This window comes from Mesoplodon mirus, assembly GCF_964341445.2.
Source record: "Mesoplodon mirus genome assembly, chromosome: 1".
Lineage (NCBI taxonomy): Eukaryota > Metazoa > Chordata > Mammalia > Artiodactyla > Ziphiidae > Mesoplodon > Mesoplodon mirus.
Window position 1 is genome coordinate 70,202,542 of NC_138976.1, and position 21,676 is coordinate 70,224,217.

Below are 21,676 nucleotides of genomic sequence, written 5' to 3' on the forward strand. Positions count from 1 at the left end.
CCTCTCCATTAATAGATGATTTTTAAGACCATTTATGTCTATTAGTGTAAAAAAAAAAGGTGGATTATAAAAGAAGTTTACAAGTAAAAGAAGTTAGGATCATGTATTTGTCATCTTTGCAAGAAAAGTTTTAAAGCTCTCTCCTTTTAGCAGTGCTAATTAGCATCAGCCTAAGCTTGGACTTTGAGCAAGGAGAGAAAGGCTGAACGAGGGAGGGGGAATATTAAATCCCAAAGTCTGTGAGCAAAGGAAGAGCATGGTCTCAGGTATGAAGGACTGTGTTTGGGAGTTTTGGGGCTGTTTCTTGCAGGTAACTGGGGAGCCATCCCCATTTGAGCAGGAAAGTCAAACACATACATTTGCACCAGAAATATTAGATAATTTCCTATTTTAATCACTGTGCTAGGCTAGTAAGGCATCAAAGGGGTGGATATAGGACTTCGGAAGGAAGACTAATGGCAATTGGTCATCACTTGGGCCTAAAAATATCTGGAGTTTTTACCTTGAGAATTGGCATGATAGTGGTAACTTTGAAGGAATAAGAATATTTAAGAAAAGAAACTTACCTTCTTTGGCGATCTGGTTGGAGGAAGGATAGGGAATGTGATGCTGACATAGGATGTGATGAATTTCCAGAAAGAAATTGTTTCCAAGTAGAAATATCTAATAATATCTGAATAGAAGTATGAATAAATCCTTTGGGAGAAGTCTATGAGTGTTTAAAAAAAAACTTCTAAGACGGGAACAGAGGATAAATCCTTTTCAAAACAACCAGCATTTGGGAAGGACTTTACCATTTCCAAAATGCTTTATGTATGTTAATTGGACTTGAGTGTTAAGATAATATCTGATATGGGTGATGTTATCTCCGTTGATGGCCAAGAGGAATTGGCAGGGAGAGGTTTAGTGACTTGTCCCAGTTCACAGGTAATAAATTAGAGAATTTAGGTTGACACCCAGAGCTTCTTAATACTTAGCATTGGTGAAGATACAGGGAAACCTGTGAATCACTGTATTACTTAAGGGAATACAGAATGGTGTGAACTGTCTAGAGAAAAACATGGCATATGTACCGAAAGATTTGAAATTGATTATCGTATACCTTATGATCTGAAATTCCATATCTAAGGATTTATCCTAAGGAAATAATACAAATAAGGATGTTCACTGTTATGCTATTTCTAATATTTAAAAACCAAAAGTGATATTCAACTTGAGGGGAATTTATCCTAAGGAAATAATACAAAGATAGGAATCTAGGAATTTATCCTAAGGAAATAATGCAAAGATAAGGATGTTCACTGTTATGCTATTTCTAATATTTAAAAACCAAAAGTAATGTTCAACTTGAGGGGACTTGTTAAATAAATTATGATAGATGATTTAATAACACATAACAATCAAATGCATATTTCTGAATAATATTTAAAGTTATTAGAAATTGTCCATGGAATAATGTTAACAGAAAAAAAATCGAGACGCAACTTTATACAGAGTGCCATCTTACTTTGAAGTATAAATATGATTGTGATGTCAAAAAGAGACTGAAATTAATTAACCTGATTGTGGTAGTCATTTCACAAAGTATACGTATATCAAAACATCATGTTGTACACTTTTAATATACACAGTTTTGTGAATTATACTTCAGTAAAGCTAGAGAAAAAAAAAGAGTGTATATAGAAAAGTCACAAATTAACAAGAAAAGGGGCAAACAACACAACAGAAAAATGAGCAGAAAAAGAAAAAGAAAAAAAGACTGAAAAGAAATGTACCTAAATGTTAACTATTGTTATCTTGGAGTTCTGGGATTATGGGTGATTTTATTTTCTCAGTAGTTATCTCAATTTTCCAACTTTTTACAAAGAGCATGCATCACATAATCAGCAAAAAAAGGTTGTAAATATGTTCCTGACACACAGAAGATGGTTAATAAATGGTAGCCAATGTCTTTAAAATTTAGAACATATAATAAAAAGAAAGTAAAAATTATGGTTAATCTTGCCACCCAGAGAAGATAACTGTTTACATTTTGGTTCACGTTTTTACAAATTTACAAAAATAGGATTGTAGTATTTTACATTTTACTTTTTAAATTAATGTATCATGAGCATCTTCTGTGTCAGAAAATATTTTTACATATCATTTTCACAATCCATAGTATTATATGCATATTGTCTAATTTATTTAATCATTTTCCTTTTAATAGAGAGTTTGTTGCTCATTTTTCAACATTCTGTTCAGTGCTGTGATGAATTCTTTGGATGAACTAGCTGATACATATGCATGCTTATTTGTGTATGTGTGTGTATAAGTTTGTGTGTCTGTCCGTATGCCAAATAATGATTTGAGTAAAATGAAAATTTCATGTTAGCCAGGCTATCTAAGCATATGTCTTTGTGGTGGCAGACTATGCTGTGTATGAAGATCTTATCTGATCTGAGGTCACAGTGGCCCCTTGCCTGTGCCTTTTGTGTGCCATTTCTGCTTAGATTCCCTTTCTACTTAGTCTGCATTATGTATTATGTGCTTCATTTATTCCAGTTCACCACCCGCTTAGAATTTGGCAAACTGATTTACAGTTGCTAAGCCAGGCTGTTCAAGGAATTAATTGAAGCAAAAACATACTCTGCTGTACAAACACACACACACACAACTATACCAATGAAAGTTTCAGGGAAATTATTTCGAAGTCTTGACATTGTACTGCTTGGTAAGGCAATCTCCCCGACTCTATTCCCCCTCAAAGGTAAGAAGACATTGATTTCAAAGCCTTCAGAAAAGAAAAAAGAAAAAAAAAAGGTGGAAATATCCTGAACGTGATTACCAGATCAGGAGAGAAAGGAAAAGGGGTTGAAAAAAATTTTTTTTCCTAATACTCTTCAGGCTTGGAAGAACGAAAACAATAGAGATATGAAACAGCGTTACTCTCATGTGGGAGCCTAGACCCCAATCTGACACACTTTGGTAGTACAGTAATGGATTCTTGGTGAAAAGATAGAAGCTCTTTCCAAGTGCTCAGCCACCCTCTCTCCTCTTATTTTATTTTCTTTAAAATATTTATCACTCTGAAATGATCTTATGTACTTTTTATCTCTTTTTCCCCACTACAATATATTTTCCTTGAGATCAGGGGCTGTTACCCATCTTGCTTATGATGTGCCACCAGAACTTATCATAGTTTTTGGCACTTGGTAGACATGCAGTAAATATTTGTAGGATGAGTGAATGAATGAAGGGCTGAAAAAGTGATGAAGTCACTAAGTGGGTTAACTCATACCTAAAGACACATTTTTGGCTAATAACTGGAGGATTTTAAGGTTAGAATTCGTGTCTATGCTGCCTTCTAATCATTAGTATTCTTGAATTTTGATAGGTATGGAGTTTACTTCCACAGACTTTTAATAACTGGATAGTGACAATTCTTTTTTTTTTGGCTGTGCCACACGTCTTGTGGGATCCTAGTTCCCTGACCAGGGATTGAACCCGGGCCCTTGGCAGTGAAAGTGCGGAATCCCAACCACTGGACCGCCAGGGAATTCCCGACAATTCTTAAATAGACATCTATTAATTTTTTAGGAGCACATAGAACTTCTGGTTAGTATAAACAAAGCTCCTCTCCCCCAAAACCAAAAGTTTCAAGTATTAGATATTAGATTCTTGGATACTTTTCTGTTGTGAACCATGGTTGCGGTGAGCTTTTTTTTTTTTTTATTTATAATACCATAGGCAGTCTCAAGTGGATTTTAAGAGCCAACTTACAATACAATGTACTTATGATAAGATCATTAAAATAGAAATGTAAGATTAAGTAATTTAGAGGGATAGAAAAGTAAGTACTGATTATCCCCAAAGGATAATATTGTTACTATGATTTAATGCTGAGCTTCCTTACAAAAGACAAAAAGGAAGCTTATTGTTGTATTATATGATTCTCAAGAGAGGCAAACTTAATTTTCAGATACTGAATTCTATAATGAAGATATTTCATGAGCTTTTTCTGAATATAGTGGATGCACAGTTTGGACATAGTGTTTTGGGTCCCTTACAGGATCACCCAGTATACTCCGTACCAGCCAGAGGTGTCTCAGGGCAGACTGGAGAGTTTACTCAATTACCAGACCATGGTGTGTGACATCACAGGCATGGACATGGCTAATGCATCCCTGCTGGATGAGGCCACCGCGGCTGCAGAGGCAATGCAGCTCTGCCACAGGTGAGAGGCCCAGCATGAGATTCCCTCAGGGGGAGGGACGTCTTCCAGTCTCACAACTGCTGTGCAGGCGGGGGTTTCCCTGCTCCGGTCAGTACCCAGTGACTTTGTCCCTCTTTCCCTCTCTCTCTCTCTTTCTCTTCCCCACCCCCTCTTTCTGTCTATCACACACATACACACACATTTGTGTCTGTGAGATATGTTGTATCAGTATCATTATACCAGTTAGTTGAGGTAACAAACAGATGTGAAATATAGTGCATTTAAAAAGCCACTGCTGTTTATTGTTTAACATTATGTAAGAAAGACATTTTGCTCTTCACATACATAATGGTAAGTTCAGGGATGTTACAGCAACTCCGAGATAGTATCAAGGACCAATGCCCCTCTCTCTTTGCCATCTGTAATGCGAGGCTTTCATCCTGTAGACTGAAGAAAAACATACAACCTAAAAGTTGCAGGTTAAGTTTTATTTGGGGATCTTACTAAGGATGAGAGCCCCAGAGACAGTCTCTCACACAGCTCTGAGGAACTGCCCTGAAGGGGTCAGGGAGGAGCCAGAACATGTAGGAGGTTTTTGCTGGAAAAAAACCATGCAGTCGAACATCCAAAGATTACTGCTAATCACAAAGAACAGACATCTCAGGTTAATGTTAGTGCTTTTCAATATATGGGAAGATGCTAGAGTTTGGGCTCCTTGAAATTATTCCTTAGAAATGCATCTTAACTATCTTGGGCCAGTCTCCAAAGCAAATAATACTTCCTGTTTTTCTCCATCCTGAATTCCTCTCAGGGTGCACCATCAGTGGGCAGCTGCAGTGGCTAATGGCTTGATCCTTGTAGAACTGGGATGGCGGGCAACATTTTTTGTTTACCGCAATGGCAGACCACAGTCCCGTCCACAGCCCTCTTGGTCACAAGATGACTGCTGGAGCTCTAGCCATGACGCCTGCATTCAGGAAGAAGTAAAGGGTACTTTTAGCGAAATAAGCTCTCTTTAAATAGTGTTTTGGAAGCCTCCACTCAACAATTTACTTATGCTTCATTGACCACCCCTACCTACAAGTGACCTGGGGAAATGCAGTTTTTGTCAGATGGGCACATTGCTGCCCCCTACATATTGGGGTTCTGTTACTATGGGTGACAGAATGGATATTGGGTAGGAACTAGCAATCTGCAATGTAATACGTAAATAAGTATCACCCTATTTTATGAAGAATATTCTTCTCAGGTTGTATTTAATGTTTTATAGCTTGTTTTCTTTTTCTATTTAACAATATTTTGTGAACATTTCCCCATTTCTTTAGTCAGCTTTCTAAACTGTGGCTTTTATTGGCTACATAGCAATATTCATTTGCATGGAAGTACCACAATTTATGTAACCTCACCTCTATTGTTATACATTGTTTGTTCCCATTTTTCACTGTTATTAATGGTATTTTTGTGCATCTGTAGGATAAATCTTTGTCAAAAGTTCTGATTATTTCCTGAGGATGCATTTCTAGAAGTAGAACTGCCGGGTCATGGTTAACTTTGGTTAATATTTAGTTAATAATCGTTCTCCAGCTCCTCACCTCCTTTTGTTCTTTGCCTTGAGAATACATTTGACTTTACCTTCCAGGTAGAATTCTCATGTACATGGTCATCTGGTAGGGAAATCTGCCCACATTGATGATGTGTCTGTCTGAGGTTTTGGGGGGCTGGCCCTAGTCGACTGACTGGGTGACTGCAGTGGCTAACGGCTTGATCCTTGTGGAACTGGCGGGCAACATTCTTTGTTTACACTCTGAATGCCCATGTAAATCTCTTTCTTGGCTTCCGCAGACTTGAGGGGTGGTTAAATTGATTCTGGTACCAATTCCAGTCAGGGAGGGGGGTTCCTCTCACACTGGAAAACAAACGAACAAACATCTGCTAGTGTCTGAGAATTCAGCTCAATCCTGACACCATCTACCTGGAGATAGCATCAGATTCCACAGGTTAAGGGCTCAGTTTTATAAAACTGCGCCCCACCTCTCCGCCCCTGCCCTACTTAAGCTGCAAGTCGCAAGCCCAGGTTGTTGCTTGTGCCTCTGACCAACTGGCTATAGATTGGGGTTCCAACAACCCCCTCCAACTCAGGATGCCATTCTCAAGTACAGGTTGTTACCTGTATTCAATCGACTGGAGTTTTCATGACCCCGTCCTCAGAGCAGCACACAGAACTCAAAGAAACATTTTACTTACTAGAACGAGTTTATTATCAAATGATATAACTAAGGAACAGCCAGACAGAAGGGATGCATAGGGGCTGGGTATGTTGAAAGGGCTCAGAGCTTCCACGCTCCCTCAGAGATCCCCATTCTTCCCAAATCTCCTCACGTTCACCCGTCCAGAAGCTCTCCAAATCCTACCCTTTGGGTTTTTTATGGAGGCTTCATTACATAGACACAATTGATTAAATCTTGGCCATTGGCAATTGATTCAGCCTCCAGCCCCTCTTCCTTCTCTGGAGCTCAGGGTGTAGAACTGAAAGTTCCAACTCTCTAATCACATGCTTGGCTCCTTTAGCAACCAGCCCCCATTCCTCTGTGGGATGCAAAAGTCACCTCATTAACATTACAAATGACACCTTGATCACTTTTCACACTTAGAAAATTCCAATGGTTTTGGGAGCTGTGAGCCCGGAACTGTGGACAAAGACCAAATATATATGAGAAGTATATCTTGGTCATCTGAATGATCAAATATTTATTTCCTGTAAATCACAGTGTTGCAGTTGTGAACCTTGAACTCACTGGGCAGATATGGAGACCTCTAAGTTCCAGGCCCTTCTGCTTCCCAAGCAGTCCCAGGGGTGGGTTCAGGCTCTTCTTCCTGTCATCTTAGGGACAGCGGGAAAGGAATGCCGTTCCTAGTCTATTTTCAGCTTTTCACTCCTTTTCACCTTCTCTCTTCCTCATCCACCTTCTCGCTGCTCTCCCATCCCCCACCTCCATCCCCTTTTTCTGAGTAAGAGCTTTCATCTCACACTTGCAGAAGCTGAGACCTTTGTAGTTGATGGGTCAGGGGTTCCCTCCTGAACTTAATAGAGTCTCCGGGACTACGCACACTCTGCAAGTGCTTGATTTGCTTCCTCTCTCTTAATTCTCATACCTTCCATCCTGCATTTAATTTTACCCTTGAGAAGCAGCCTTGTGTTTCTTATCTTTAGGAAATGTTTTCTTCAATAGCAGTGTTTTTGTTTCCATCCGAGGTCATTTAGGCTTAGATAGCTCTTCTCTCCAGAGTTATTTAGATATAGACTTTGAAGAGCTTTGTGCATTGGACAGTTAATTTTGTATCTCCCAACTCTACTTACTCTATTGAATTTATGCTTATTATAAGAATAATACCTGTTCATAGTGGAAAATTTCAAATAGTAGAGAAGGATATAATGACAAGTAAAACCTTGCTGTTTCTCAGTCCCATTCCATTGAGAAACTTGCCGTTAACTGGTCATGTGGATCTTTCTTTTTATACAGTATACTTGTATCCTCCACTCATTTCTTTTTACCCAGATGCACTTGTGATACACAAAATGTTATGCATCCCCATCAGTTTTGTTTCCTGGAACTATGGACTGTTAGAGAACTTCCTGAATTTGGGTCTTAGACCCAATGCAGTTCCTTTCATAGCTGTGTGGCACCTGCACGTATCACAACCTATCTGAGTTCTTCTCTGCTTCCTTTGAATGAGGACACTCGGTTTGGATAATCTCTAAATGCTCTTTTGGCAATAAACTTCTCAGATGATTTTATCTAGAAGACTTAGTTTTTTGTTCCTACTCACACCTAATCACTACCCTTTTCTTTCTTTTTCCTCATAGTATATTTTTAAAAATTTAAACCAGTTTAAGATTGATTTTGCTAAATAGGGTTAAAATGGGAATTGGATTTCAGCGAAATTCTAATCAGGAAATGTCACTGTTAGTTATTAATGACTCATTATTTTTTATCCTATGCTCAGACTTTCCTTAAGTACCATCTTTGCTTTGCATTCTTAGAAGATACTCTGATTTCTTTAATGTTCATGTTCGAATTGTGATTTTTCTTTTCAACAGACACAACAAGAGGAGGAAGTTTTTTGTTGACCCTCGTTGCCACTCGCAGACGATAGCTGTCGTCCAGACTCGAGCCAAGTAATTAATTTTATTTGTATTTTGAACTCAGGGATAATATTATGCTCATCTCTGCTGTTTCTTCCTCTAATTTCCAAACTGACTGGAGTTGAACCTGGTTTGAGCTGGGGTTATTGAATTTTACTTTCCCTCCCACTTTCTTCCCATGACCTCACTGGTAAGTAAGATGTGTCAGAATTCAGGAAAAAATACACAGTGGGTTTGGTCGCCTTTGCTTTATATTTTACAAAAAGAACACATTGTTTTGTGTTTTGTTTTTTTTTTAAATTAAGAATATTAAAATAGTTTCAACAGTGTTTGGAAAGTTTGAAAAGCACAGGGTAAAAATGGAACTCTCACACAACTGTTATGATTTTGTATATATTCCTGCAAACATGGCCCATAGGGAATCCACATAATACCTAGTTTAGTATGATGTAGATGAAAGCATATTATATATTTTAAGTGCTCTAATCAGATAAAACAAACACAGCACAACTACCACATGTGGGTGTGTTTATTTGCTTTCTCCTTGTAAAAGCCTTTCCCCCATCCCATACCACCATTCCTTCAGAAGTGGTTTTCTGACATATGATAGGAATTAGATAGTTTCAGGAACCTAAGGAAGGTCTTCTTCCTTGTCTTACTGAGGTTTTCCATTCACCTAAGACCTATCCAAGGTCAAAGTGGCAATGGCTGTGTAGTTACAGGTAGTGGTTGTTTAGCCCTAGGAAGGCATGTTTCTGCTCTTGTCTCAGGCACAGGTTCTGACAGGAAGGCGGGAGGGGAGGTGCTAACAGTGGCTGCAGGTGAGTTGGTGTGAAGCACAGTTACCACTGAAGGGCTGGGTGTGGGATGGGGGTGTGTGCGTGTTGGGATAGGGTAGGGGGTGGGGGCACTGAGGAAGGACACAGCATACGCATGCTCTATCGTGGAAAAGAAACTGTAGATGATTTGACTTTCCCTGTAAACCAAAAGCATGGTGGTTCTTTGTCTTCTGTCTTTTCAGGTATGCTGGAGTCCTCATTGAGCTGAAGTTACCCCATGAAATGGACTTCAGTGGAAAAGATGTCAGTGGAGTGCTGTTCCAGTACCCAGACACCGAGGGGAAGGTGGAAGACTTCACAGAGCTCGTGGAGAGAGCCCATCAGGCTGGGGTAGGCAAACCTTTCCTTGTGGGGGGTCCATGGAGGTGTGTCTCAACTTTGAATTATTATTGTTACTCTTTTTAGCATGATTTTTAAAAATTTTTATTTGTTTAATTTCTTTTTGGCTGTGTTGGGGCTTCGTTGCTGCACATGGGCTTTCTCTAGTTGCGGCGAGCGGGAGCTACTCTTTGTTGCGGTGCAAGGGCTTTCATTGCGGTGGCTTCTCTTGTGCGGAGCACAGGCTCTAGGCGCACAGGCTTCAGTAGCTGTGGCTCTCCGGCTCTAGAGCGCAGGCTCAGTAGTTGTGGCGCACGGGCTTAGTTGCTCTGCGGCATGTGGGATCTTTCTGGACCAGGGCTCGAACCCATGTCCCCTGCATTGGCAGGTGGATTCTTAACCCCTGCGCCACCAGGGAAGCCCTATTATTGTTACTCTTTTTGGTGTGTTTTAATTTCCACACCTTTATTGCTTGGTAAGGTAAAACTGCCTCCTTCCGACCTCCTTTTTTCAAGTTTGTTTTCTTCACTGGTTCCTGGCACATAGTAAGCACTCAGTAAATATTTTAAATGAATGAATGAGTAAATAAATTTCACAGGATACAAACCAACTCTGCCAGTCTGCCTATAATGGAGATAATTTGCTATCCTTCCACTGGTCTCAGGGAAGGTCACAACCTTATCCATTTTCTCTTGTTTCCTTTCTAGAGCTTGGCCTGCTGTGCTACTGACCTTCTAGCTCTGTGTATCCTGAGGCCTCCCGGAGAATTTGGGGTGGACGTTACCCTGGGCAGCTCACAGAGATTTGGGGTGCCTCTGGGCTATGGCGGACCACATGCAGCCTTTTTTGCTGTCAGAGAAAGTTTGGTGAGGATGATGCCTGGAAGAATGGTGGGGGTAACAAGGTAAAGCAGCTCATGTTTCTACCCTTTTATTGTGGTTATGGTTTTCCCTGATCCTTCTCTTGATCACAAAAGTTGTTGATTTCTCTTTGAATTTAACTGGGCCATTTTGGGTTGAATTTAACTGGGCCGTTTTGGGTCGATTAAGGAAATGTAAACATAGAGTCGGAAGAGAGAATGTATTTGGGGTATGAATGTTTGGGGTATCAATGCCCTACCTACTCCCCAACCCCATCCCAACACACACACACACACACCACACACCCCCGCCCCCCCATTATTCCATACCTGGCCCTTCTCAAATGCCATGTACCTCTCCTCGAATGCCATGAATTTGTGCATATTTGGAAAGGTATGTGTACAATTTATAGCATATTTGTATTGAAGTCATAGAAAGGAATTTTAGATTGATGAAAGTCTTGAGAGACTGAATATTTTAAGTGTGTTTTATATCTAACCAGTTTCTTTCTCAAAAGTATTAACATGCCACATGGCTATGTAAAGACAAGTGCAATAAGAGATTACCATGCATACATTGGGTGTGACCTACCTTATTTCCTAGAGGCCTGCCCTTTGGCCATTTGAGTAATTTCCAAATGTACTTCTTTGAGTGCTTCTCATTGATGAAAATCCTCGGGTTAAGAATTGAGATGAATGCCATGATTATTACTGTGGAACTTTAGCATACTGTTTTGGTTTTTTTTTTGGGGTTTTTTTTGTTTGTTTTTTTGAGATACACGGGCCTCTCACTGTTGTGGCCTCTCCCATTGTGGAGCACAGGCTCCAGATGCGCAGGCTCAGCGGCCATGGCTCACGGGCCCAGCCGCTCCACGGCATGTGGGATCCTCCCGGACCGGGGCACGAACCCGCGTCCCCTGCATCAGCAGGTGGACTCTCAACCACTGCGCCACCAGGGAAGCCCTAGCATACTGTTTTTGACCTTTCATAAAGCTGGGCTATTAATGTAAATGAAGAGTCTGAATTAGTGAATGATGTGCTGGTGATGAGAGGTTCTGAAATACTTTCACTTTGTCACATGATAGCAAAAGGCACTTTGCTTTTTAATGTAAAAAATAATAGTTTCTTTAAGTATTCTTACATTACATTTTCGTTCAATGATGTCTCTTCACCAGATGAGATGAGACAGAGGGTTTTCTAATTTAAAAGGGTTTCATATATCAGTTATCATCTTCTGATTTTTGTATTGAACTTCTTACCTTTCTGGAAAGTGGACCTGAGAGTTTGATGAAATAAAGGCTAAGACTGCTGAATCTTTGTGGTTATCTAGATTTTTAATTGTATTAAGAAAGGAGAAATTTTATTAGAGACAAGTGTTAGGTTGTTAACATCCTTTATTTATAGCCATATAGTTGCTTTAGATTTCTAGTATAGAAATCCTGTTTCCTTTGTCAGGTATTTCCCTTTTCTCTGAGTCTGCCAAGAAGCTCAGAGTGAAGTTTATTCCTCAATTACCATCATTTTATTAGGCTGGGTGATTCCTGGAAAATTGTCTTTTAAAGTTCCCAGCTTATTGTATATATCTCAGTGCCTCAAATCCTCAAATTACAAGCTGAAAATTAACAGTCCCCTTTAGAAGAAGATGGTTTGGAAATTGTTTCTTTATGGCCTTGCACCTAAGTAACTTTGCTGAATTGACTTAAAGGTGGGAAGGAAAGAAGCAGTTCTGTTTATGGCAACTCCTGGTGCTATGATGATCTGTACTAATCGGATGTTTTATTCTTGGTCCAGAGATGCCAGTGGAAAAGAAGTGTATCGTCTTGCTCTTCAAACCAGGGAGCAACACATCCGGAGAGACAAGGCTACCAGCAACATCTGTACAGCTCAGGTAGATCACATACCTGACCTGCTCAATGAACGTCTTACAGTCTATAGCAATGAGCTACTTGTTCATTTACTGAGTTGTTGCTTCATTCATCACTGAGCAGGGTGCACACCAAAAATGTCAAGATCTTGTTGGTGGAGAAGCCTTGTGGTCTTGTCAGAACGCCAATACAATGTAGTTTACTGTGGTTCCATGTATGCATACCCTTCACCCGTTAGGGTCTCTGGCCTTCTTGGCCACAGGGCAGGTCCATTATGGGTGGTGACTGGGGCACCTTCTCTTAGAGCTGAGATGGAGGCCCTCCAGGTTAGTGTGAGGAAAGCAAGGTGAAGGTGCTTGAGGGGATAGTCCAGATTGGCCAGCCGGTGGTGGCCATGGGGTACTCTTACTGGGAACTCATGAGAGACATTTCTGCAATGTATGGGATAAAAGAGAAGGAGTTACCTGAACATTGCCCAAGGTCTCAGGTTAGAGGGAGCAGTGTTTTCTGACATCCAGCCAGTTCCTAGGATCAGGTGGAGGACCACTCCTGAGCATATAATCCATTCTCGGTTCTCTTCCATTAGGGGTCAGGGAAAGGGAGAGATCTCACAGATACCTCAGTAGGCAGTGCAGTGTTCTTCCCCTCAGGGCATTGGCTCACAGCACCACCGCCAGCTTTTAGAAAGCCTCTCCAGGGAGGGAGTAGACGACAAGGTCTTCCCATACTTTACTCCATATCCATTGGTCGTTGAAATAGTTTCCTCAGTTGGTTTTCCTGTATTATTTTTTTTGTCTCAGGGAGGTGGCTGCTTTTCAGGGAAGAGCTCCTCTAGTATCGCAGGAAGGAGCCAGTTGTCACAAGCTTGTCCTCTGTTGACAGCAAATTGATCTTTATGTGATGCCTTTACTTTCTGTAGTTTACCTTTCATTTGTTGAATTCCCTGCTTACATATCTTCCCTTCCTCTGCTGCTTTCTGCTCATGTTCTTCCAGAACCTGTCTCTCTGATCATAAGTGCACTAAGGGCTTTCTGCTTCAAGGTTTGAATTAATTTTCCAGGTTAACTTGGGCTATCTACAATGAGCAAAAGTTACATTTCTACTTCTTTTTTCCTTCCAGTTCATGGATAGCTGATATTTTATTATTTAACTTGGATCGTAAGAGGTCTCTGTTTTTCAGCAATGAATAACATGATGTTTGCCCTAGAGACAGTCATACCCTGTCTTCTCTGATTTTCACTTTCTTATTCTGGAGATTTTCTAACTCTCCATTGTCTATTTCATCTCATGTGTTTCTTCTCATAACTGGTTGCATGAAACAATTGCTTGTGACGCCAGTGTCATTTTCTTTGTAGGCCTATAATTATTCTCTTTTGTTCAGAGATGACTGATATTTTTTAAGCTGCTCCTTGAGCACTCTATGTCATTACTCCAGCCTTCTTCTTGTAGCACCTCTTCCATGTTCTTCTCAAGGCTGCCCCATTCCTCTTGAGTGTTGTAGGGTCCACACTGGACTTCTCTTAGTTTTGCATCACTGATAGTGCAGAACTTTTTTTTTTTAATCTCTGAAAATGCATTACTGAATTCTTTAAAAAAAATCTTTCTGTAAACCTGTGACATTTCTACAGGTGTCTGAATTTGCATCATATCTTCTTCTTTATATTCTCTTATTTCTCAACTTCTACCACAAGCTTTCATTAGCTTTTTCTAAAGTCCAGGGGTATTGATGTATAATTTACATTTCATTAGCTCTTTTATTGGGATATAACTCTCCATATAATTCACCCATTTAAAGTACACCGTTCAATGGTTGATAGTATTTTCACGAAGTTGTGTAACCATCACCAGCATTTCATTTCTGGATATTTTCATCACCCCTAAAAGAAACTTGTTCCCATTAAACAGTCACTTCCTATCCTTCTCCCCTCCCTTCAGCCCCTGGTGACCACTTATCTCCTTTCTGTCTCTATGGATTTGCCTGTTCTGGATATTTCATATAAATGAGATCATACAATATGTGGCCTTTTGTGCCTGGTTTCTTTCATTTGAGATAATGTTTTCAAGGTTCATCCACGTTGTAGAATTGGGAAGGAAAAAAATTTTTTTCGTCTAACCTTCTAGGTTCTTTTAGCTGATCTAAGAATTAAATTGGTATGAGACAGATTAACAGGAGAAAATAACATTTTATACATACATACAGGATCCCCACATATATGAGAGGCTCAGAGACCCCACATACATGAGAGGTTAAAGGACAGAAAAGTAAATAAGGTTATACATGTCATCCTGGGCTAAGGAATGGGATAGGGGCCAGGTGCTTCCAAGCATGGGAGGGCCATTCACTGGATGATAAGAAGAAGAACAAGATGTTTGGTAATTAGTTGTTTGGTCTGCTATATAGATGGGGCCACTTAGATAAAATTTATCTTTGGTAATAACTCCTTTTCTGGGAAAAATCCTCAATATAAATTCTTCTGGGCAGTTAAGGGAGGAGCAGTAGTTTCTCTTGAGCCCAGAAGGTCTCCATTGCCTGAACTCAAAATAATCCACATGCTAAAGTGGCACATCTTAGGGAGGCCTGTTTGGAACCCCTACAGTATCATGAATCAATACTTCATTCTTTTTTATGGCTGAAGAATATCCCATTGTATGGATATATCATATTTTGTTAATCCATTCATCAATTGATGGGCATTTAGGTTGCTTCCACTTTGGGGTACTTTGAATAAGGCTGCTATGCACATTTGTGTATAAGTTTTTGTGGGGACATATATTTTCAGTTCTCTTGGGTATATTCCTAGAAATAGAATTTCTGGGTCGTTGGTAACTCTATGTTGAGCTATTTGAGGAACTTCCAGACTCTTTTCTGAAGTGGCTGCACCATTTTACATTCCCTCCACCAATATATGAGGGTTCTAATTTCTCCACATTTTCACCTCTACTTGTTATTGTTCCTCTTTTTGGTTATAGCTGTCCTAGTGGGTGTGAAGTGGTATCTCACTGTGGGATTGATTTGCAGTTACCTAATAACTAATGATTTTGAGCATCCTTTCAAGATTCACTTTTAAAAAAAAATAAATTTATTTATTTTATTTATTTATTTTTGGCTGCGTTGGGTCTTCATTGCTGCACGCGGGCTTTCTCTAGTTGTGGCGAGCGGGAACTACTCTTCGTTGCGGCACACGGGCTTTTCATTGTGGTGGCTTCTCTTCTTGCGGAGCACGGGCTCTAGGTGCGTGGGCTTCAGTAGTTGTGGCACGTGGGCTCAGTAGCTGTGGCTTGCGGGCTCTAGAGCGTGGGCTCAGTAGTTGTGGTGCACGGGCTCGTGGGATCTTCCTGGACCAGGGCTCAAACCCGTGTCCCCTGCATTGGCAGGTGGATTCTTAGCCACTGCGCCACCAGGGAAGTCCCCATGATTCACTTTTGATTACTTTAAGTATCCTAATTATGTTGGTTGTCAGATTATCAAAGAAATCTGAATCTTCTTGGTCTCTCTGTTTCTCTGAACTTCCTTTGATATTCTAATGCCTTACCAAGATTTCTAAAAGAGACTTCATACTTTTCATTAATTTGTTGGTCAGTTGGTTGATATAGTCTCCTGTTTGTAGAAAGAATGATCTCTAGTTTAGAAAGTGACATGAACCAACCTCCACAAGGCTTCTGTGATGGGAGGCTTCCAGAGCATTCTGTGAACATCAAGCCTGAGTTTTTACTCCCAGGCAGCATAACCATGAGCCATGATACACTATATTATGGATGTTTTACTTCAGACATGCCCTCTCCATAGCTATAACGTGTTGTGGTTCTTCCGTATTTATTTCTAATTGTTATACAGAGTCCACAAGAGTGTCTGTACTCTCTCTGGCGCTTGGTCCAAGAAAGTCTACTGCTGTGTTCTCTGATGTCTTCTTTTCCTCATTTTCTTTATTGACTCTGATTTCACTTTCTGGCACTTTGGCAGTGACCCCAGAGAGATTGCTTCTAACAGCCTCACAGAGGAAATGTGTACCTAACAAAATAGATCTGATATTGAACATCATCCAACTTTAAAGCACTGTGTTTCTCAGCTGAGTAGTGTTTCTGTTCTGTAATGTGCCCCTTCCCACCTTGGGATGATTGAACATGAAGGTGGACCTTGAACTGCTGACCTAGTACATTAGGACAAAAGTCACTTTAGTGGGACTGGAAACTCATAGAAACCATGGTGCTGGACCAGTGAGATGGGAGGGGCTGTGGGAGAATTGAATGGACTAAACAGGTGAGGAGTCTGAGACTAGAGTTTGGGTCAGTTACCTAGGGTGATATTGCATGGTTAGAAGGCTGCTGGTTGGTAGGATTTAGGGTGGAAAAGCAGGTGAGGGATAGGGCCAAAAGGCGGAGAGACAGGAGGTGGCCCTCCATGATTTTCCCCCACATTCGTACTCATTTTGGTTTCTGACCCTTGCCATCCTCTTTTTATCCTCCTCCCTGACCCAAGATGCCACCACAGTGGTCCCTTCCTTGCTCCCTATGCTGGATTCCCTCCCTGAGTCTCTGAGAGATTCTAGTGCCATTCTTTCCTATTCTCTGTCACACTAGAATACACACTTCCCTGTAAATATTTTTGTGAAACTTCAATCAACAGTCAGGAGAGATATCTTTACCTGAGAAAGTGACCTTACTGTCAGCAGGGAATAAGCCAGTAGGTTCTGGTTTTCCCTTCCTAATATATCTCCTGCCAACTCATTTTGGTTTTATTCCCCTGCGTCCTGCATTTTCATCTTTGGTGGTCCTTTGCATAGATGCACCATTCACCTCTTGGTTGGCTGAAATTCAGTTTCTAGTGCTTTATTTAAGGCTTCAAGAGAATTATACTCCCTGAGTTCTTGTGTGTTTGAAAATTTTTGTTGCTTTTATCCTTGAAGAGCTGTATTATTGAGCATAAAATTCTTAGATCTCACTTTTTTTCCCCTGAGGTCTTTGTTGTTCCATTATCTTCTAACATTAAATATTGCACCTCCATGTCTGATGACAGCCTGATCTTCCCCTTTATGGGATGATTATGTTGCATGGATGGAACGCCTTACTAATGGTCACATTCAAAGGTTTAGTATAGTGACGCTAGGGTGTCTTGGATGCTGTATTTACCCCTCAGATGGTTGGGCAGATTATAAATGGTCTCCAGCTATCATAGAGAAGGCAGGGAGTCTGATCATTTTGCTTTGTACCTGCTTTTAGTTTTGGCATCTCAAGTCAGAAAAACAGTCCCTCCCACTGATCATCTTCCTGATATCACATTGTTGAACATGATTCTTTAAATGCTTTTTTGTCATTTTAGGCTCTCTTGGCGAATATGGCTGCAATGTTTGCAATCTACCATGGGTCCCACGGGCTGGAACATATTGCTAGGAGGGTACATAATGCCACTTTGATTTTGTCTGAAGGTGAGTCAGTTTTCTGTTTTAAAACTTTTGGTTATAACAAGACCGATACATGTGAGTAAATAAAATTGAAAACTCACTGCATGTCTAATACTACATGCAAAGTTAAAAGTCAAATAAAAACCTAGGAATAATATTTTCAACATCTATGAGAGACTGAGTGTTAATATATTTAATATATTGAGCTCTTCCTCAGTCCCCCCACCCCATACACAAGAAGAATGAACACCCTGAGAGAAAACTGGACAAAGGACATTAAATAAATGTAATTTTAAAAGAAAGTATACAGATGAACATATATAATTTCAACCTCACTATTAATCAAAGAAATGTAAATTGAAAGAATAAAATAGTGTTTCTCTCATTACATTGGCAGAGTTTAAAAAGAATGCTGATATTGGTATGACTTTTATGAGGGCTCGTAAACAGTATGTGTCAAAAGCTTTTAAAATGTGCCTACAATTTGATACAGAAATTCTAGGAATGTATCTAAAGGAAATAATCAGATAACGATGTAAAGGGTGTGCATTGAAACATTATTTACAATAGCACAATCTTGGAAACAGCCTAAACGTCCAATAATAAGTAATTGGTTAAATTATGGTACATAATTTAAGTTTGAATATTACATAGCCATTAAAAATAATGATAGGTGTTGTGATCTGAAGAAAAGCAAAATCTTCATGATACATTAAATTTTTTTAAAAAAGGTGAAGAAGTATATGTATGTGATATATTACACACACACACACACACACACACACACACACACACACACTCACACACCCCCTTCTAGAGGAATCTATACCAAGAAGTAACTACTAGTTATTTCTGGATGGTGATTATGGTGATTTTTTTTCTCCATTTTTATATGTATTTCACAACTTTCTATAGCATAATAATAAACATTTACCTTTTTTTTTTTTTTTTTTTTTTTTTCTTTTTGCGGTATGCGGGCCTCTCACTGTTGTGGCCTCTCCCGTTGCGGAGCACAGGCTCCGGATGCGCAGGCCCAGCGGCCATGGCTCACGGGCCCAGCCGCTCCGCGGCATATGGGATCCTCCCAGACCGGGGCACGAACCCGTATCCCCTGCATCGGCAGGCGGACTCTCAACCACTGCGCCACCAGGGAGGCCCCATTTACCTTTTTTAAAAAAATAAATTTATTACTTTATTTTTGGCTGTGTTGGGTCTTCGTTGCTGCACGCGGGCTTTCTCTAGTTGCGGCAAGCAGGGGCTACTCTTTGTCGCGATGCGCAGGCTTCTTATTGTGGTGGCTTCTCTTGTTGTGGAGCACGGGCTCTAGGTGCATGGGCTTCAGCAGTTGTGGCACGCAGGCTCAGTAGTTGTGGCTCTCAGGCTCTAGAGCGTAGGCTCAGCAGTTGTGGTGCATGGGCTTAGTTGCCCTGTGGCATGTGGGATCATCCCGGACCAGGGCTCGAACCCGTGTACCCTGCATTGGCAGGTGGATTCTTAACCACTGTGCCACCAGGGAAGTCCTACTTTTTTTTAAAAAAGCACCGACCAAAACACTGGGTAGGAACAGACCGTAGTAGGATTTACCTCTTTACTTCTGTGAAGCGTCAGTGGCAGAGGGTCTGGTTTCTACATAGACAGCCGTGGCTATCCTATCTTGTCTAGGTCTCAAGAGAGCAGGACACCAACTCCAGCATGACTTGTTCTTTGACACTTTGAAGATTCAGTGTGGCTGCTCAGTGAAGGAGGTCTTGGGCAGGGCTGCTCAGCGGCAAATAAATATTCGGCTGTTTGAGGATCACACAGTAAGTCAGACTTTCAGTTTTGTATGTTTGTTTGTTGTACAAATTCTATAAAGTTTTATGACTTTTCTCACTAAAATTTCTCTTTATTAAAAAAAAAAAAAATCAGTATTGGACCTTTGGGCACAACTTCTTTGTAAACAATTTTCATTTCCGGTTTGGAACATTGTGACCTTTTAAATGATAATCCATTGTCAGCTTTCCTTAAGATGTTGTGTTTTCATATATGGGACTCTTAGGCACATATTTTGCTCATCATACTCCTTCGTTCACAATATGACTGTTCAAGGTAAAGGCTATGATAAGTGATATGATAAGGTAAGTTAAGGGAAGAAAAAAGTGAGCATATCTAGTACCAAAAGGAATGCCCTGCAGCCATCTGCACTCTTTTAGAGTCCAGAAGTGGCTGTAAAACTCTCAATCTTTTCACGTTTGGGACTGGTCTAGCCTACTTTGCCCAAGGGCCAACTTGGACATAATGATACCCTGTTATTTTAGCACAACTGAGAGTTTTGTCCAGCCCTTTCTCCCCTTTGACCTCTCTTGGAATTTCTGCACTGATCTTGGCATTTACAGCTGATGTTTTCCCTTTCATTTTCATTTCTATAGCTTGGTATTTCTCTTGATGAAACAGTCAGTGAAAAAGATCTGGATGACTTGTTGTGGATCTTCGGCTGTGAGTCATCTGCAGTAAGTAAATCAGAATTCACATTCCTCATAATGACTATTTGAGGAGGTGTCACAGATGGCTTTGCCTCTTAAGGGCCTGAGTGTGAGGGAGAGGGGGTGCAGGAATGACATTAGGTGGCCTGCGTTAAAATTTTGCCACCGATTGTCCCTTGCTACTGTGGCTGCTGATAGTTAGAGGTTACTGCCGTGGGCCCTAGCCAGGACTGAGCAGCAAGGCTAGTTGGAAGGATTGTTAATGGTGTTTAATTTAAACTATTCCTAATACAAAGATTCATGACATTGGCATCTTGGTTATGTTGATTCTGGGAAAACTGACCTAATATGTGCCAGGTCTTCTGCTGTACCCTGAGGCTAGTGGTAAATCAGACATACTTCCCGCCCTTTTGGAGCTTATAGTCTAATGAGGATTCAAACAGGCACAAGACTGCAATCCAGATGATGTACTATGATGGGCACTGTCCAAAGATGCTCTATGAGCACAGAGTGGAGGGGGCTTCTCACCAACACTTGGAAGACACTGTCCTAAGCTGAGACCTGAGAGAGGAGTAGGAGCTATCCAGACACAAGTGAGAAGAAGGAGGATGGGGCCAGAGGTGTTCCAGACACTGGGAAAAGCAGCCACAAAGGCTAGGAGGAGAGAGGTTATATGAGAACTAGAAACAGTTCAGTGAGACTGAGTTGGTTTCTAAAATGATGAAATAGCAGGGACGTGTGAGCAGGAGAGTCTGTGGGATGGAAGAGAGATGTCAGCTACCTAGACCTGTGGCATGGTGCTCATCACAGCACTCTACAATGCCTGGAGCATAGGAGCCACTTAATAAATATCTGTTAAATGAATCAATGAAAGGAAACAGAAATAGGTTCCAGAGTGTTGATCAGTGCTGTCCTGGTTGTCTAAGTCCTCTTTGAGAGATGACTTCAGTATCAGATAACAAATGTAAATCGTCAAAAAAGTATTATACTGTTCTCTTTTAACCTTTAATTAATAGACAAGACTGAATAATATCTTCCCTCTAGAACTCTGCAGTACATTTAATCACAGATATTTGTTCCATGCATTTGAAGAATATTTACAGAGCAACCACTGAGGGCTCTCATACTACCGGCCTGGAGCAGAATGAGGAGCAAACCATGTATTTCATTATATATTCTGGATATTAAATGCTTATCAGATATATGATTTGCAAATATTTTCCCCCATTCTGTGGGTTATCTGTTAATTCTCTTGATAGTGTCCTTTAATGCACAAAAGTGCACTTTATTTTTTCTTGTGTTGCTCATGCTTTTGGTGTCATATTTAAGACACCATTGCCAAATCCAAGGTCATGCAGATTTGCCCCTATACTTTCTTCTAAGAGTTTTGTAGTTTTAGCTTGTAAATTTAGGTCCTTAATCCATTTTTTAAAAAAATTAATTAACTTATTTATTTATTTTTGGCTGAGTTGGCTCTTCGTTGCTGCCCGCGGGCTTTCTCTAGTTGGCAGCGAGCAGGGGCTACTCTTCGTTGCGGTGCACAGGCTTCTCATTGTGGTGGCTTCTCTTGTTGTGGAGCACAGGCTCTAGGCGCG

The 21,676-nt window shown here is 40.5% G+C and overlaps 1 protein-coding gene across 4 annotated transcripts in view; it reads left to right on the top strand.

The window, feature by feature from the left end:
- Positions 1-21,676, top strand: part of GLDC (glycine decarboxylase) — a 108,004-nt gene that overhangs the window by 24,013 nt on the left and 62,315 nt on the right. For all 4 annotated transcript variants that reach the window (XM_082618118.1, XM_082618117.1, XM_082618119.1 and 1 more), the window contains 8 exons: positions 4,052-4,216; positions 8,295-8,372; positions 9,361-9,508; positions 10,204-10,400; positions 12,147-12,243; positions 17,538-17,643; positions 19,282-19,421; positions 20,028-20,108. In XM_082618118.1, coding sequence (XP_082474244.1) covers positions 4,052-4,216; positions 8,295-8,372; positions 9,361-9,508; positions 10,204-10,400; positions 12,147-12,243; positions 17,538-17,643; positions 19,282-19,421; positions 20,028-20,108 — 1,012 coding nt within the window. The remainder of the gene's footprint in view (positions 1-4,051; positions 4,217-8,294; positions 8,373-9,360; positions 9,509-10,203; positions 10,401-12,146; positions 12,244-17,537; positions 17,644-19,281; positions 19,422-20,027; positions 20,109-21,676) is intronic.